Raw genomic sequence first — 17,267 nt, forward strand, 5'->3', positions numbered from 1 at the left:
AAGGAGTATACCCCCTGAGGCTGCCAATAGGTGTAGCCAGACTTTTTTTCTGCCTAGTGTCCTACTCCCGTAGGGGGCAGTTTAACCCAATGGTTAAGAAGATCAGGAGCTGTGTCCATCAATAAACAAAAGAGAAACAAGTTTCACCACATACTGTTGCCTGCATCAACAGAGGAGTCCAGCAGCGACTAACTCCGGTCCTCTCACGCAATTTTCTACCTCTTCGAAGCAACAGCATCATCAGGAACATTTCCTCACACATGCTCATGGTGGGATCCATAGTGAAAACACAAAAAATAAGACCGCTACAGTGGATATAAAAAGTCTATACACCTGTTAAAATTTTAGGTTTCTGTGATGTAAAAAAAAGAGAAAAATCATTTCAGAACTTTTTCCACCTTTAATTTGACCAATAAACTGTACAACTCAATTGAAAAACAAACTAAAATCTTTTAAGAGGAGGGAGTAAAAATAAAAAACTAAACTAATGTGGTTGCATAAGTGCGCACACCTTCTTATATGGTCTGATGAAACCAAGGTTGAACTTTTTAGCCATAATTCCAAAAGGTATGTTTGGCGCAAAACCCCAGAGTGGTGGTGGCAGCATCATGCTTTGGGGTGGTTTTTCTTCAGCTGGAACAAGGGCCTTAGGCAAAGTAGAAGGAATTATGAACAGTTCCAAATACCAGTCAATATTGGCACAAAATCTTCAGGCTTCTGAACATTTTATAGCATGCCAATGACCTAAAGCATAAATCCAAATCAATAAAGGAAAGGCTTCACCAGAAGAAGATTAAAGTTTTGGAATAGAAACATAGAAACATAGAATGTGTCGGCAGATAAGAACCATTTGGCCCATCTAGTCTGCCCAATATATCTGAATCCTATGAATAGTCCCTGGCCCTATCTTATATGAAGGATAGCCTTATGCCTATCCCATGCATGCTTAAACTCCTTCACTGTATTTGCAGCTACCACTTCTGCAGGAAGGTTATTCCATGCATCCACTACTCTCTTAGTAAAGTAATACTTCCTCATATTACTTTTAAACTTTTGCCCTTCTAATTTAAAACTGTGTCCTCTTGTGGTAGTTTTTCTTTTTTTAAATATGCTCTCCTCCTTTACCGAGTTAATTCCCTTTATGTATTTAAAAGTTTCTATCATATCCCCTCTGTCTCTTCTTTCTTCCAAGCTATACATGTTAAGGTCCTTTAACCTTTCCTGGTAAGTTTTTTCCTGCAATCCATGTACTAGTTTAGTAGCTCTTCTCTGAACTCTCTCTAGAATATCTATATCCTTCTGGAGATATGGCCTCCAGTACTGCGCACAATACTCCAAGTGAGGTCTCACCAGTGTTCTGTACAGCGGCATAAGCACTTCTCTCTTTCTACTGCTTATACCTCTCCCTATACATCCAAGCATTCTGCTGGCATTTCGTGCTGCTCTATTACATTGTCTTCCCACCTTTAAGTCTTCTGAAATAATTACTCCTAAATCCCTTTCCTCAGATACTGAGGTCAGGACTGTGTCAAATATTCTATATTCTGCCCTTGGGTTTTTACGCCCCTGGTGCATTATCTTGCACTTATCCACATTAAATTTCAGTTGCCAGAGTTCTGACCATTCTTCTAGTTTTCCTAAATCCTTTTCCATTTGGCGTTTCCCTTCAGGAACATCAACCCTGTTACATATCTTTGTGTCATCAGTAAAAAGACAAACCTTACCATCGAGGCCTTTTGCAATATCACTTATGAAGATATTAAACAAAATTGGTCCCAGTACAGATCACTGAGGTACCCCACTGGTAACATGACCTTGTTCTGAATGTTCTCCATTGACTACAACCCTCTGTTGTCTGTCACTCAGCCACTGCCTAATCCACTCAACAATATGGGAGTCCATGCTCAATGACTGCAGTTTATTGATAAGTCTTCTATGTGGGACAGTGTCAAAAGCCTTACTAAAATCTAGATATGCAATTGTCTACTGCACCTCCACCGTCTTATTTTAGTCACCCAGTCAAAAAAATCTATAAGATTTGTTTGACATGATCTCCCTGAAGTAAACCCATGTTTTTCATCTTGCAATCCATGGGATTTAAGATGTTCCACAATCCTATCCTTTAATAGGGTTTCCATTAATTTGCCTACTATTGATGTCAGACTCACTGGTCTATAGTTGCTCGATTCCTCCCTACTACCTTTCTTGTGAATGGGCACGACATTTGCCAATTTCCATTCTTCCGGGACGACTCCTGTTACTAATGATTGGTTAAATAAATCTGTTAATGGTTTTGCCAGCTCACCACGAAGCTCTTTTAATAATTTTGGGTGTATCTCATCAGGACCCTGTGACTTATTTGTCTTCACTTTAGACAGCAATCTTAGAACGTCTTCCTCTGTAAAGACACATGCATCAAACGATTCATTAGTCATCCTTTCAAGTGGAGGTCCTTCTTTTTCTTCTGTAAAAACTGAACAGAAGTATTCATTAAGGCAGTCGGCTAGCCCTTTATTCTCTTCTACATACCTTCCGTCCTTAGTTTTTAATTTAGTTATTCCTTGTTTTAATTTCCTTTTTTCATTTATAGATCTGAAGGATGTCTTATCCCCCTTTTTCATAGACTGAGCTAGTTTTTCTTCTGCCTGCGCTTTAGAAGTTCTTATAACTTGCTTGGCCTCTTTCTGCCTAATCTTGTAGATTTCCTTATCTTCATTGCTCTGGGTTTTTTTTATAATTACAAAATGCTAGCTTTTTATTTTTAATGATTTGGGCCACTTCTGCTGAGTACCACAGTGGTCTCTTCCTTTTTTTGCTTTTACTGACAAGTCTAATGCAATTTTCTGTTGCCTTCAATAATGCACCTTTTAAATAGTCCCATTTCTCCTGGACTCCATGTAATCCGTTCCAGTCTGATAAGGACTCATTTATGACTAATTTCATTTTTGAAAAGTCTGTTTTTCTAAAATCTAAAAAACTTTTGTTTTTGTGTGGTGTGACTCTTTCACAGCTCTTATATTAAACCACACTGACTGGTGATCACTAGATTCCAAGGTTTCGCCTACAATGACATCATATACCGAATCCCCATTTGTGAATACCAAATCCAAAATGGCCTCCCTCCGGGTTGGCTCCTCAACCACTTGTTGCAGAGACAACCCCAGTAGGGAATTTAGAATATCTGTACTCCTGGTAGAACTTGCCATTTTGGTTTTCCAGTTTATATCTGGAAGATTGAAATCTCCCATAATGATAACTTCTCCTTTCATTGTCATTTTAGCTATTTCTTCAACTAGTAGATCATCTAGTTCTTTGACTTGACCAGGTGGTCTATATATCACACCTACACGAGTTACTGCATGATTAGCAAACTTCAACGTAACCCAAACTGACTCTATGTTGGCCTCACCAACTTGTATTAGGTTAGATTTAATGCTATCTTTCACATACAGGGCCACTCCTCCTCCTTTCTTGCCTTCGCTGTCTCTTCTGTATAAAAAGAGTACCCTGGTATGGTTATGTCCCAGTCATTTCTTTCATTAAACCATGTCTCCGTAACAGCCATTAAATCTACATTCTCAGATGCCATTATTGACCCAAGTTCATTGATTTTTTTTACCTAAACTGCGAGCATTTGTAGACAGGACTCTGAGCTTATCATTTCTTAACCTCTGTGCTTCTGACCTGTTCTGGCATTGTTTCGGGGGGCAATTGGACTCTTGTATTTTCACTCTTTTGCCCCCCTTCCTAGTTTAAATACTCTTTCGCAAATTCTTGGAGTTGTTCACTAAGTACATTTGTTCCTTTGAGAGAAAGATGCAAACCATCTTTTTTGTACAGTTCCTTTCAATTCCAAGTAGAGCTATCATGAGAAACAAAGCCAAATCCTTGCTCTTGACACCATTTACTAAGCCATATGTTGAACTCCTTTATGCGCCTCTGCCTATCATTCTGAACATTATGCACAGGCAGAACTTCAGAAAATGAAATGGTGGATGCAAAATCCTGTACGTCATTACCAAGTGTGATAAAATATTTTTTCACCTCTGACACTTCATTGCAAGCCAGGTCATTTGTCCCTAGATGGACAAGAACATCCACGTCCCCTTCCTGCTTTGCTTGCTTAACAATATTAATAATACGTCTTCTATCTCGTCTAGCAGTAGCACCAGGGAGACATCTCACAAAACCATTTTCTTTAAGCTCCACACTTCTTATGATTGAATCACCCAGCAACAGCTGCTTCCTTTGAGACTTCACTTTATCTTTTTTGTCCTTGGCTGCAGTCTTGCATACATTAGACATGGCCCAGACATGAATCTGATTGAAAATCTGTGGGGTGATCTGAAGAGGGCTGCACACAGGAGATCCCCTCGCAATCTGACAGATTTGGAGAATTTTTGAAAAGAGTGAGCAAATGTTGCCAAGATTTGCCATGATGATAGACTCATACCCAAAAAGACTGAGGTGCTGTAATAAAATCAAAAGGTGCTTCAACAAAGTATTAGTTTAAGGGTGTGCACACTTATGCAACCATATTTTCGTTTATTTTTACGTCTCTCCACCTAAAAGATTTCAGTCTGTTGTTCAACTTCGCAGTCCAAAGTCGCAGGGCAAGTCACACAGGTGTGAAAGGGGCCTCAACATGAGTTTGAATGAGATTACTTAATTCTGAACACAGCTACATCCCCAGTTATAAGAGGGTGTGTGCACACTTATGCAATCACATTTTACAAAAAATCACATATTTTAGTTTTTATTTTTACCCCCCCCCCCCGGTAAAGATTTTGGTTTTTCAATTGAGTTGTACAGTTTATAGGTCACATTAAAGGTGGAAAAAGTTCTGAAATTATTTTCCTTTATCTCATTTTTTTTTTACATCACAGGAACCTGACATTTTAACGGGGTGTGTAGACTTTTTATATCCACTGTATCTACAAGCGCACTGCTTTCTTCTCTCACAGGATGTCTGAAATAGTTTATAGTTTAATTTACTTGGTTTTCATGCATTGTGGGCACTTGGGAGGGTCTCCTGAGGTTGACTTAAAAAATAAACGCTTCTAACCTCAAAACGTTAATAACAATAGCTAAACTCTGATAAACTCAGTATGTAAAAGCTATAAAACTGATGTTTTTCACCGTCGGTTTCCAGCTGTCAAGTTTCTAGCGTTCAGAAAAGAATTTCAACTGTCCTGTGTACATGGGCCCTTAGGCTGCCATGGTTTCAGTGCGGGAGTCCGCGGTGTGGTTCTGTTCAACGGTTCAGATGCAAATTTTTACCTGAAAATCACGTTCGAACCGGACTAAAAAACGCACAATTTTATTTTTTTAAATCAAGGATAAATTTTTATTGAGATGTAAATTCCAATTACAAAAAATTAGCATATTCACATCAGTATGAAAAGCACCATTGAACAATCATTATACAAAAGTAGCAAACATATAAAACAAAATACAGACCAATGTGTCCCAACTATTACCCCCTTCACTCATATATAAAGGAAAGTCCTCTAAATAAGTGTGACCATGCTATCATAGTGCATATATATCCAGTAAGCGTGTGACTCAGTGGATTCATCTCTCTAATACCATTTCCATTGGAACCTGGCTCCCAGGGGAATCCAACCATCTGCCCCAGATCTGTTCAAATTTAGATGGGGAGCTTCTGGGCTGGTAGATATATTTTTCTAAACGTATTAGGTTACCCAGCTGCACAAGCCACATCCTAGACGTAGGCGGATCAGGTGAGATCCAATACTTAAGTATAAGACCCCTTTCACACTGTCCGTCCGTCGGATGGAGTCCGTTTTTCTCAGTGGGGGATCGATCCGCCAATCTCCCGCTGAGCAGGAGAATGACAGCTGACATGTCTACCACATTACGGACATGTCTCCGCTGACATCCGATGCCCCATAGAGATGCATAGGGGGACCGTTCAGATCCGCCAAAAAAACGGACAGGCGGATCTGAACAGTCCGCCTGTGTGAAAGAGCCCCAAGTCTACGAGCCAGAAATAGGGACCCTGCTGCTGCTTGCGTGACTCTTTTTAAAGCCGCACGAAGGCCGCCCTACAAGTGTGAACTGGCTGCATTGAGAAGACTGCTGGTTCACATGTTATGCGAATCAGATGCGGTTCAAAACGCATTCGATTTGCATATATGTGAACAGAGCCTTAAGGAAACAAATCAAAACAGAAATTGAAGGTGCCAATGCCAACTTCCTTTTGCAAATGATAGTCAACTGACTTATGTCATAGTTACATGCTCAGAACTTCCGATCTGCATATTTGTTCTGAGCCAGTGACTCGAAGTATTGAAGTCAAAGGATTAGCAGAATAGCCAGGCAACTAGCATTTTCAGGAGAGAACAGCAAGAGCATCCTCCACATATTATTCATGACATGTTTTCCATAAAGGCCATCTTGAGAAAAAAAAAAAAACACCACACTTATCGCCTCTACCACTAATTCTATCTTTTTTTTTTAACCCCTTGTTTACTCACATTTCTTGCCAACACCTCTTTCAAGAGTGATGTCCTGTGATTCAGTGCTGCAGTCTGTGCCAATGACTATATCACTATGGTGCTGCAGTCAGGACCTCACCGCTGGACAGTCAACAGAAAATGTCCACATGACCCAAGCAGAGACAAGGGCACCCAAAAGAAGGACCCTCCCACTCTGAAGTGAAGGACAGAAGACGACTCAGAACCCACCATGTCACATAATGCACTAAAGCCAGCCATAGATTAATCAAATCTCAGTCGGTTATGCATGGACTGCCCGTGATTTGATCTATCAATGGGGCAGGCTGGTTGTACCCAAGTCGATCTATCGACTGACTTAGGTACAACCAGCTTGTCAGATTTTAGCATACCATTGCTACCAACTGCTATAGCCACTAGCAGTAGTCACTGTGTTCCCCCGGCAGGGACGGCTCCCAATGCCCCGCCTGCTGGGAAACTCAATACTTCCATGGGAGGGATTCCCCCATCAACATTGAATGTGTTGATGGGGGAATCAAGCGATTCTCTCCTTTCTTGAAATCTGTGGTTGCAGGAAAGAAAATCGCATAATCTATGGCCTTCTTTAAGTTAGGGCGCTTTTTGGATCAAAATGTTCTTTAAACCAATGTGATTAGCTGGGGAGGTGCAAATGATGTCCGCAGATCAGTTTTAATAACACAAAGTAAAAAGCAGTGATGTGTGCTAACTTACAATACGACAGGAGGACAATCAGGCCATGAAGAAGGATTTGTGACTGGATGTCCCAGTAATACAGCACCTATTAAAAGGCCCACAGTCGGGTGACATCACAGAGCCAGTCCAGGCTGGGAAAAAATTGTGACCACGACACCTGGCTCAGCCTCTCAGCGAGTTGAATAGCAGTCACTGCTCTCTGCCCAGAGTGGCAGGGAGAACTGAGCGATCAGCAGCGTTTGATCGCTCAGTTCTCAGCTTTAGAGACGGTGGGGGACAGATGTAGCATTGCATCAATGCATCCACCTAGATATGTAGGATTAAAAAAAAAAAAAAGCCATACTTCGTATTTAAGTTTTCCTGATGTATAGATTTCTACTTACTTTCTCCAGTGCACGGAGCAAACTCTGTCTTTCCCTCAGTTTCTGGATACTTAGAGCTATTTTGTGTCTTGCACCTTTGGTAACGTTCTACCATGGAAAAAAAAAAAAAAAAGACAAAAAACAATTAGTGAGGACGATAATGATTTTCCTCCCAAGTCACTGAACCAAACTATTTTTGTACAGTCACTCTTTGCATTTTTCCTAGCTGGTTGAAGGCATGGCAGTGAACCGTCAGTGGTAATCCAGCTGCAGCAAGTTTATGCTGTTTTCCTAGTACACAAAAGTGCTCGCAAAATAAACACACAGTGACATTCACCAAAAATAGAACCTAGAACATTGTAGTAGGTCCACTGCAAGAAAAGACTAAATATACAAGTTCTACTGCAGTAACATTTCCTTGAGGTACATAAGTGTGATAATCCGAATGTGCAATCAGAAGCTCATCTTTTGCTGTTTTTTTAGTTTAGTTCACGCCAGAAAAATGCAGAACAAAAAGGGAGAGGAAAAAAGATTCAACTTCTCCCCAGGATCTTGTATTTGTCTCTACATTGCTCCTCCAGAACAGCAGAACTCAAAAAAAAAAAAAAAAAAAAGGGGTAACATACAACTGTGCAGGCTTCGGAACATACTTCATCTTATATTGGAATCCTTTACTGCAGTGGTCCTCAACGCTGGCCCTCAGGGCCCACGAACAGGCCAGGTTTGCAAGATAAGTGAAATACATCCCAGGTGAGATGATTTGCTGCTCAGTGATTGCAGTATTTTAGTCTGCATCTCCCCCAAGGTAATATTTAAAATCTGGCCTGTTAGTGGGCCCTGAGGACCGGAGTTGAGGACCACTGCTTTACTGTATTAACTATGTAGGCTCGCTCTGCTGGCCTCCTGCAGAAATTAACCTCCTGGATATCTCAAATTTCAATAAAGTCTAAAGATTTGCACCTCACAGCACAAATTTCCTTTAAAGAGGCCAAGTCCCATCATTAAACTGCTCAACCAAAGAACATACCTGTAAAGAAGAGTCTAAATAAATATCTCTCCTACCGCCATCGCCACCCAACACTATTCTGTTCCTGAGAAATGGTCCAAATTCAACTGGGTAACCAACATGCATCAAAAAGTAATAATGTGAAGCTGAGCAGGAGGATCCAATAGAAAGAGAAGTCTGTTAAGATCTTCGAAAGTGGCCACATAATTAAATTTCTATTAATGTTTAGAAAACGCTTACATGGGTTCTCTACAGCCATGCAACATGAAAGAATTAAAGAGAGCCTGCATGCCATCACTCCTCCAAAAGCAAGTCACAGCAGAAAAATCGGAGACAGAACAAGACAGTCCTGGAGGATTTCTGGCTATACTTCCATGTGTGAACCATGATATTGTAATGATAGTGTGAGAATAAGAACACCAGGGCTTCCTCGGACTCTTAAAGCATGGTTATCAAATACAATAAATCATTATAGGTGTACCGTTTAAAGCAGAACTCTAGCTACAGAGATCCACATAAATTCTTAAGGCAAAAAATAAAAAATAGGATCTATGGTATTTATTGTAAAATCCTTTTTTCTGAAGAACACAGCTCAGATCCTGAAATCTTTATCATAGTGTTATAGCACAACCTTCCAGGGTAAGGCACTCGCCACACAAAAGTGTCAGAAGAGTTAGCCCACCAGACGGGGGATGCCCCTAATGTGGTAGAGGCAGCTTAGTCACAAAAAACAGTATAAACAATGGCAACTAAGCACAGACCAAAAAAAATGTATTGTTAAATGCAAAAAAAAAAAAAAAAGCATTTTTGTACTAACTGTAAAATCCATTCCGAGTTCATTGATGGACACAGCGCTCCATATTCAGAACCATAGAGTTATATCTCCCCCTACAGGAGTAGGACACTAGGAAGAGAAAGACTTAGCTACGCCTATGGGCAGTCCTAGCTGGTTTACATCCTCTTCTCTGCTATAGGCCTTCAGTTTAGTAACAAGCAGTGTCAGAAGTATTAAAAACTCCATAGAGGGGTGGTTTGCTGTGTCCGTCAATTAACTCTGAAATGGATTTTACGGTAAGTACAAAAATCCTATTTTCTCTTTTGTTCATTGACAGACACAGCTCTCCATTATTCAGAACCACAGGGATGTCCCCAAGCAGTGCCAAACATAAGGGGCGGGACAACATAAAAATCCCAAGGCTAAACACAAGAGCCAACCAGGTAACAGGAGCTCAAAAAAAAAAAAAAAAATAAAAACCAACTGGAGCCCAACCTGAACAATACACCCCCAAAGAGGGAACAAACCCTCTAAACAGCAGCCTACAAAAACTTGCGGCCAAAGGAAGCATTCGCAGATGGTAACACATCCAAACACCAGGTCAGCAAGGCCAATCTGGGTCCACCACCATGACCGGAATCCCTTCGGCCTCGATCCTGCGCAGAAGCCGTGGAAGAAGCTTGAGAGGAAGGAAGGTGTAGATCAGATGATGCTGACCCCATGGGGCCACTAGAACGTCTGTGGCATCTGCAAGGGGATCCATGACAATGCCACAAACCTCGGCACCTTTCTGTTGAGCCGAGACACCAACAGATCCCCCTCGGGGGGTGTCCCACCGCAGACATAGCCGATGAAACATGTCCGGATGAAGGGGCCACTCCCCTTGGTCCAACGCCTGCCATCTGAGATAGTCTGCCTGCCAATTTTCGACTTCTCTCGCAAGAGGAGGTCATCCTAATAGCCCAGTACCGCAATCCCCGCTGACGTAGCAACGCCAGAACCGGGGCCAAAACTTTTGTGAAGGCAGAGGAGCAGAGGCGAGACCAAAGAGTAACGCCACGAACGGATAGTGCTCCTCTCACACAGCAAAAATGGAGGAAACGCTGGTGTATGGCACATGTTGGAATGTGCAAGTAAACATCCTTGATGTCGATAGAGGCTAGAAAATCCCCCTGATGTAGGGATGCCGCTACCGTGCGAATGGACCCCATTCTAAATTTCTATACCAGCACAAAGCAGTTTAGGGCCTTATCAACTTAAAAATGTGCCTGGTATATTTGGTCAAACAATTCATTAATTCACCCCTAATGTGATGGTTAGGGGTCAGTCTGGAGTGCAGTCGACTCTTTGTGGTGGTTTTGAAAAGAACTGCTGGCTGGTACTGCTGGCTCAGGCAGGTACTGCTGGCTCAGGCAGGTACTGCTGGCTCAGGCAGGTACTGCTGTTAGTACTGCTGGCTCAGGCAGGTACTGCTGTTAGTACTGCTGGCTCAGGCAGGTACTGCTGTTAGTACTGCTGGCTCAGGCAGGTACTGCTGTTAGTACTGTGCTGTAGGTACTGCTGGCTGGTACTGTTGTGGGTACTGCTGACTCTGGCTGGTACTGTTGTGTGTACTGCTGGCTCTGGCTGGTACTGCTGTGGGTACTGCTGGCTCTGGCCGGTACTGCTGTGGGTAATGCTGGCTTTGGCCGGTACCGCTGTGGGTAATGCTGGTTCTGCTGGCTCTGGCTGGAATGGCTGTGTGTGCTGCTGGTGGGAAATGATGGCTAGGAGAAGTGTAGCGTGCAGCGGTGCCGCGTTGGAGGCATAGGCGATGTTTCCTGTATTGGTCACAGGCGGAGTGCATTTGATATCACTCCGCCTGTGACTCAGACTGTCAGAACGGAGCCGAAAACTATACAGGAAGCATCGGCTCCGTTCTTACAGATCAGCTGAGAGACACAGACTCAACTGCATGGGGGGCTGGATCAGATGACTCTACGGGCTGTAGGTTCCCCACCCCTGGATTAGAACATCTGTCAGTATTGATTGCTGTCTGTATCCCCATTATAGAGATTCACCCTCTCTATTTGTACTGTGTTACCATCATCATTGAAATAAAAAAAAAAAAAAAAAAAAAGTGTTGTTGGGGGTTTCCTCTCACTTTTGGTTTGGGACAGGAAGTGATGGTAAATCTCCACATTGGCGCAAAGATGGCAAAAATAAACCTTACAGGTGTAATAATAACCTTTCCCTACTCTATCGAAAATGAAAAAAAATGGATTTTTGTCTTACCGTAAAATCCTTTTCTCTGATGTTCATTGGCAGATACAGATTCATATCTTCCTTGATCGATGGGTTATGCTGTCCCCTACAGGAGTAGGACGCTAGGCAGAAAAAAATTGACTACGCCTATAGGGCAGTCCCAGGGGGTATACTCCCACTTCCTGCTATAGGATCTCAGTTTTGTAACAAGCAGTGTCAGAAGAATACATAACCCAACTCAACAAGGGGTGGGTGCTGTGTCCGTCAGTGAACATTAGAGAAAAGGATTTTACGGTAAGACAAAAATCCAGTTTTCTCTTTCGTTCATTGACCGACACAACTTCATATCTTCCTTGACCGATTGGATGTCCCAAAGCAGTGTCAGCATGAGGGGGTGGGAAAAAACACAGTTAAAAAAAAAAAACAGAATTCCCCACAGGACTTAATGAAGCCAACCAGGTAACCAAAGAGCTCAGCTAGGAACAATTGGAGCTCACCTAACAAGAATATTACACCCTTTAAGAGGCAGAAGCCTCTGCAACAGCGGCCAGCATAACTTTTCGGCTAGAGGCAGCATCTGCAGATGCAAAAACATCCACCTTGTAAAACTTGGTGAACGTGTGTACAGACGACCAGATGGCTGCTTTGCAAACCTGGACCACTGATGCCTGACAACGGAAGGCCCAGGAGGCACTAAGCATCCTCGTAGAATGCACCTTAAAAAGGGAAAGGAGGAACCCGACCCTCGATGGAAAAGGCCTGCACCACTGTCTGCCTGATCCATTTGGAAATAGTCGCAACGGATGCGGCCTGCCCCTTAGGAGAACCATCTAGAAGGACAAATAAGGAATCCAATTTGCTAAACGACTCAGTCCCCGCCAGGTACACCCTAAAGGCCCAAACCACATCTAGGGAATGCAAGGCAATTTCTTTTGGATGTTTTGGCCTAGGACACAACGAAGGCAACACAATGTCTTCATTGAGGTGGAACACCGAAACGACCTTAGGAAGGAACGAATGACAGGGACGTAGCACAACTTTGTCCCTGTGAACCACTAGGTAAGGAGACCGACAGGACAACGCAGTCAGCTCAGAGACCCTGCGCAGAAGTAATAGCTACCAAGAAAGCCACTTTCTGTGAAAAGGTAAGCAGAGGAATCTCACAAAATGTTTCAAAGGGTGATTTTTGAAGAACTGACAGTACCAGATTAAGATCCCACCGGGGACCCAGGGACCGTACCGGAGGAGCAAGGTGTCGAACCCTGTGCAGGAAGGTGTGAAACAAGGAATTTGTGGCTAACGGCCTTTGGAAGAAAATTGGTGCCAAGGCTGAAATCTGGCCCTTGACAGTGCCCAGGGCCAAACGTTGATCTACACCTCTTTGTAGAAATTCCAACAGACGTTACACTGAAAAGGAACGGGGGGGGGGCCTGAGACTCACACCAAGTAATGTACGCCTTCCAAACTCGATGGTAAATCTTCTGAAAAGTAGATTTCCTAGCTTCTAACAGAGTAGGAATCACCAAATCCGACAGCCCCTATCCTTCAGTACCTGGCTTTCAATAGCCAGGCCGTTAAAGCCAGCGACTGTAAAGCAGGATGGAAAAAATCGGTCTTTGAGACAAAAACTCTTCTCTATGAGGAAGCCGCCAAGGGGCATCAGCTACATGTCTTACTAGGCTCGCATACCAAGCCCGTGGAGGCCAGTCTGGGGCCATCAGAATTACTGGAATCCATTCTGCCTTGATTCTCGGCAGAAGCTGTAGTGGAGGAAAGGCATATATTAGGGGATACTGGCCCCAAGGGGCCACCAGAGCCTCTGCTAGAGGGTCTCAAGGCCTTGCCACAAACCTCAACCTTCCGGTTAATGTGGGAGGCTAACAGGTCCACATCAGGGGTCCCCCACCCGAGAGACAGTTGTTGAAACACCTCCGGGTGAAGGGACCATTCGCCCGGACTCAGGTCCTGCCGACGGAGGTAGTCCGCCTGCAAATTTTCCACCCCTTTAATATGCACAGTAGGGAGGGCTGGAACAAAGCGTTCTGCCCTTAGAATGCCGGCCACCTCTTTGGCCGTTAGGGCACTTTCGGTGCCCCCTTGATGACTGACATATGTCACAGCCGTGGCATTGTCCGATTGAGTCCTTACCAGACATCCCTGTAGACAATCCGTCCACTGGGACAGGCAAAGCCTGATCGCTAAATTTCCAGGATGTTGATTGGCAGACTGAACTTCTCCTGAGACCAGAACCCCTGGGCTGATTCCGTGCCCAAGACACCTCCCCACCTGGACAGGCTGGCGTCCGTGGAAACCAGCGTCCAGTACAGGGGAAGAAAAAGACTTTCCCTGCCGAAGAACAAAGCCACCATATGAGGGATCCCCTCGTACCCCGGCTCAACAGGATCAGATTGTCCAGGGACCGTGGATAAAAATAGCGCCGAGGGCTCTGCACAACGGCAGCCAGCCCAGCAGACGCTCGAGACAGCAGCAGGTGACGTCAGAGGAAACTCCACCTCCCGTACGCGGCATTACGTCCTACGGGACTTCGTCAGCGGGGGTGGAGTCTCCAAGTCACCAGTACTCTAATATAATACGACACTGCTAAATGATGTAAATACGTTCTTCCCAATTGCACTGATGAGGACATCTAGTGGCTAAATAATGTAATACATCCACTACAGATGTCATACTAGGGAATAAAATCAATGATTCAGAAAAAATATATTAAAATGGTAGATCTAAACTTAACACTACCTACAGGTCTCAAACCTGCCCAATATTAAATAATAAAATATATTATATGAAATATATATTAAGATATATGCTAAAAAACATATTAGAATATATATATATGACATCAACCGCTGCTGTTTATACAAAATACATCAAACATATATGGACTGTACATGTTAAAATCTTATTTATTTTTATTCTCATTTTTGTATTTAAGGCTAGAGTATTTTTTTTATTTATGTATTTTTCTTCATTATTATTGAAGATGTTTTTGTTTGATTTTTAATATGTTTTTAACATGTACAGTCCATATATGTTTGATGTATTTTGTATAAACAGCAGCGGCTGATGTTATATATATATATATATATATATATATATATATATATATATATATATATATATTCTAATATGTTTAGCATATATCTTAATATATATTTCATATAATATATTTTATTATTTAATATTGGGCAGGTTTGAGACCTGTAGGTAGTATTAAGTTTAGATCTACCATTTTAATATATTTTTTCTGAATCATTGATTTTATTCCCTAGTATGACATCTGTAGTGGATGTATTACATTATTTGCCACTAGATGTCCTCATCAGTGCAATTGGGAAGAACGTATTGACATCATTTAGCAGCGTCCTTTTATATTAGAGTACTGGTGACTTGGAGACTCCACCCCCGCTGACGAAGTCCCGTAGGGCGTAACGCCGCCTACGGGAGGTGGAGTGGTTTCTTCTGACGTCACCCGCTGCTGTCTCGAGCCTCTGCTGGGCTGGCTGCAGTTGTGCAGAGCCCTCGGCGATATTTTTACCCGATGGATGTATTACTGCCTCTTTGCTTGTAAGTGCGATTCTTTATTAAATGTTATTTAAACATACAGTGTGCACTTAGAGGCATTGTCTATTCCTTTACACTGCAAATGGAGTTTTATTCAAACGGACCGGAGTATAGAAGGCAAGCTGTTTCCTGAGATCATTGGAGGAATCTGTTATACTGCTTTGTTTGACCTGCTGGTGAAACAGGGGTCAAACTTTGAGGTGAGCACAGTGGTGTGCTTCTTGGTGAAGGGATTCACTGATTGGATTCTGTGTGACCTGCCTTTTTTAGCTCTTTTTACGGATTTATCTACCTCTGATGACTCTCTGGGAATTTTTACCATTAGTGATGGACAGCTCTAATATGTTTCTGTTTTATTAATGTACATATTTGTTATTCATATTTTGATTTGCGCTGCACCAATTTTTGCAATAATTTCTGTCTGAGATCCTCTGTGTATTTTGGTTCGGTGTACAGCCAGCATTTCACTTTTATATTTGTGTTTTATCACCTGTCTGCGCTGACTGTTTTTTTGTATTTAAATGGAAGAAATACCCGAGCTGAGGATGAAACCAGAGTCAGACCCAGGTAGTCCAGCTTGTTGGACGGATTTAAAGCGAATTTCTGAAAATTCAGAGTTCGCACCGTGATGTCCAGATCGTCCTTCAGGGCAGACGAAGACTCTGCTCGCAGGAGGAGATCTTCCAGGTAACCCAGTACCGCAATTCGCCTCTGCCAGAGTAAGGCTATCGCAGGGGCCACCACTTTTGTTAACAACCGAGGAGCTGAGGCCACACCAAAAGGGTAACGCCACAAATTGATAGTGCTCCTCACCTACCGCAAAGCAAACGCTGATGCCCGACATATATTAGGATATGAAGGTAAGCGTCCTGGATACCGATAAGGGCCAGAAAATCCCCTTGATGAAGGATAGCCACTACCGTACGAATGGACTCCCATTCTGAATTTCTGAACCTGCACAAAGCGGTTCAGGGCCTTAAGCCTCGTACACACGCAACAATTATTGGCCGACCAATCGGCCGACTTTTGTCCAGTGTTGTTGTGTTGGTTGAAATGTGCTCTAGACTGCACACAAATTTTCTCGGCCAACAAAAATCTACTTCAGAAGTGATGTCATGTGCTGGTTTACTTTCCGTGTGTTTTTTCATCTCTGAGCATGCCCAGTCTTGCTCATCAGATTTTTGTCTGCCGAAATCTGTACTGACTGACGGAAAATTGGCCGTTGTGGTGACGGCCAACAAAAATTTTATAGCCTGCACACGAGATTTTTTTCGGCCGAAAAGTTGGAGTCTGTTGTCGAAAGCATCATACTAACAAGCCGGAAATCGGCCGATCGGACATTGGCCGAAAATTCACAGCCAACTATCGACGTGCGTGTGTACGGGGCATTAAAGTCCAAGATTGGACAGACCTTGCCCTCCTTCCTGGGAACACTAAAAGGGTTTGAATAAAACCCCTGAAAACATTCAGACCCAACCATACAATCCCATATACACAATCCTATACCCGCAGTTGATCCAGAGGAAGGCAAAAAGAACACTCGAAGTGTGTGGATGCAGACACCGTGGGACAGCTCGCGTCCGCGGCAGCCAAATCAGGGTCTCAGAGTCTGAGGAAGCAGCTTAAGGCAGAGGGAACTTTTTACTAGGTCTCTTTTGGAGAGCAATGTCATGGCCACCAGGGCAGACTGAGACCCAGAAGCTCCCGCAGCTTCTGAGAGTGGGTCAGGTGGTGGCACGTGCTCTAGGGGCTCCATGGTACCCTGGTGACCGCCAGCAAAAGTAATAAAAAAACTTTAAAAATGCTGTGAAAAAACCCTCCACAACTGCACCGATGGCACTACAGGTCCCAGCGCACCAGCAGCGCTGCTATAGCAGAAAAAAGGTTTATACTGCTCCAGGAACTCACCACCAACCGACTTAGGGGGAGACAGAAGCACCAAACTGCCTGCTGCACGCCGATCAGAAAGAAAGAGGAAACGGCTGAGCTGTCACTAGAGGGCCCTGCGCAGAGCACAGCTCCATTCAGCTTCAAGAAAATGGCGCCACATGTACAGGAATAGTATAGGAAACCACTAAACATGGCCGCCGGTTACCATGTGTGCGGCT

General features: G+C 43.2%; 1 protein-coding gene across 2 annotated transcripts in view; it reads right to left on the reverse strand.

Annotated features, from left to right (window-relative positions):
* The window catches only part of SAMD4B (sterile alpha motif domain containing 4B), a 175,875-nt gene that overhangs the window by 66,254 nt on the left and 92,354 nt on the right, over positions 1–17,267 (reverse strand). For both annotated transcript variants that reach the window (XM_082262800.1, XM_082262799.1), the window contains exon 6: positions 7,577–7,663. In XM_082262800.1, coding sequence (XP_082118926.1) covers positions 7,577–7,663 — 87 coding nt within the window. The remainder of the gene's footprint in view (positions 1–7,576; positions 7,664–17,267) is intronic.

The sequence above is a fragment of the Pelophylax lessonae genome (genome assembly GCF_965119305.1).
Source record: "Pelophylax lessonae genome assembly, chromosome: 7".
NCBI classification, from domain to species: Eukaryota; Metazoa; Chordata; class Amphibia; order Anura; family Ranidae; genus Pelophylax; species Pelophylax lessonae.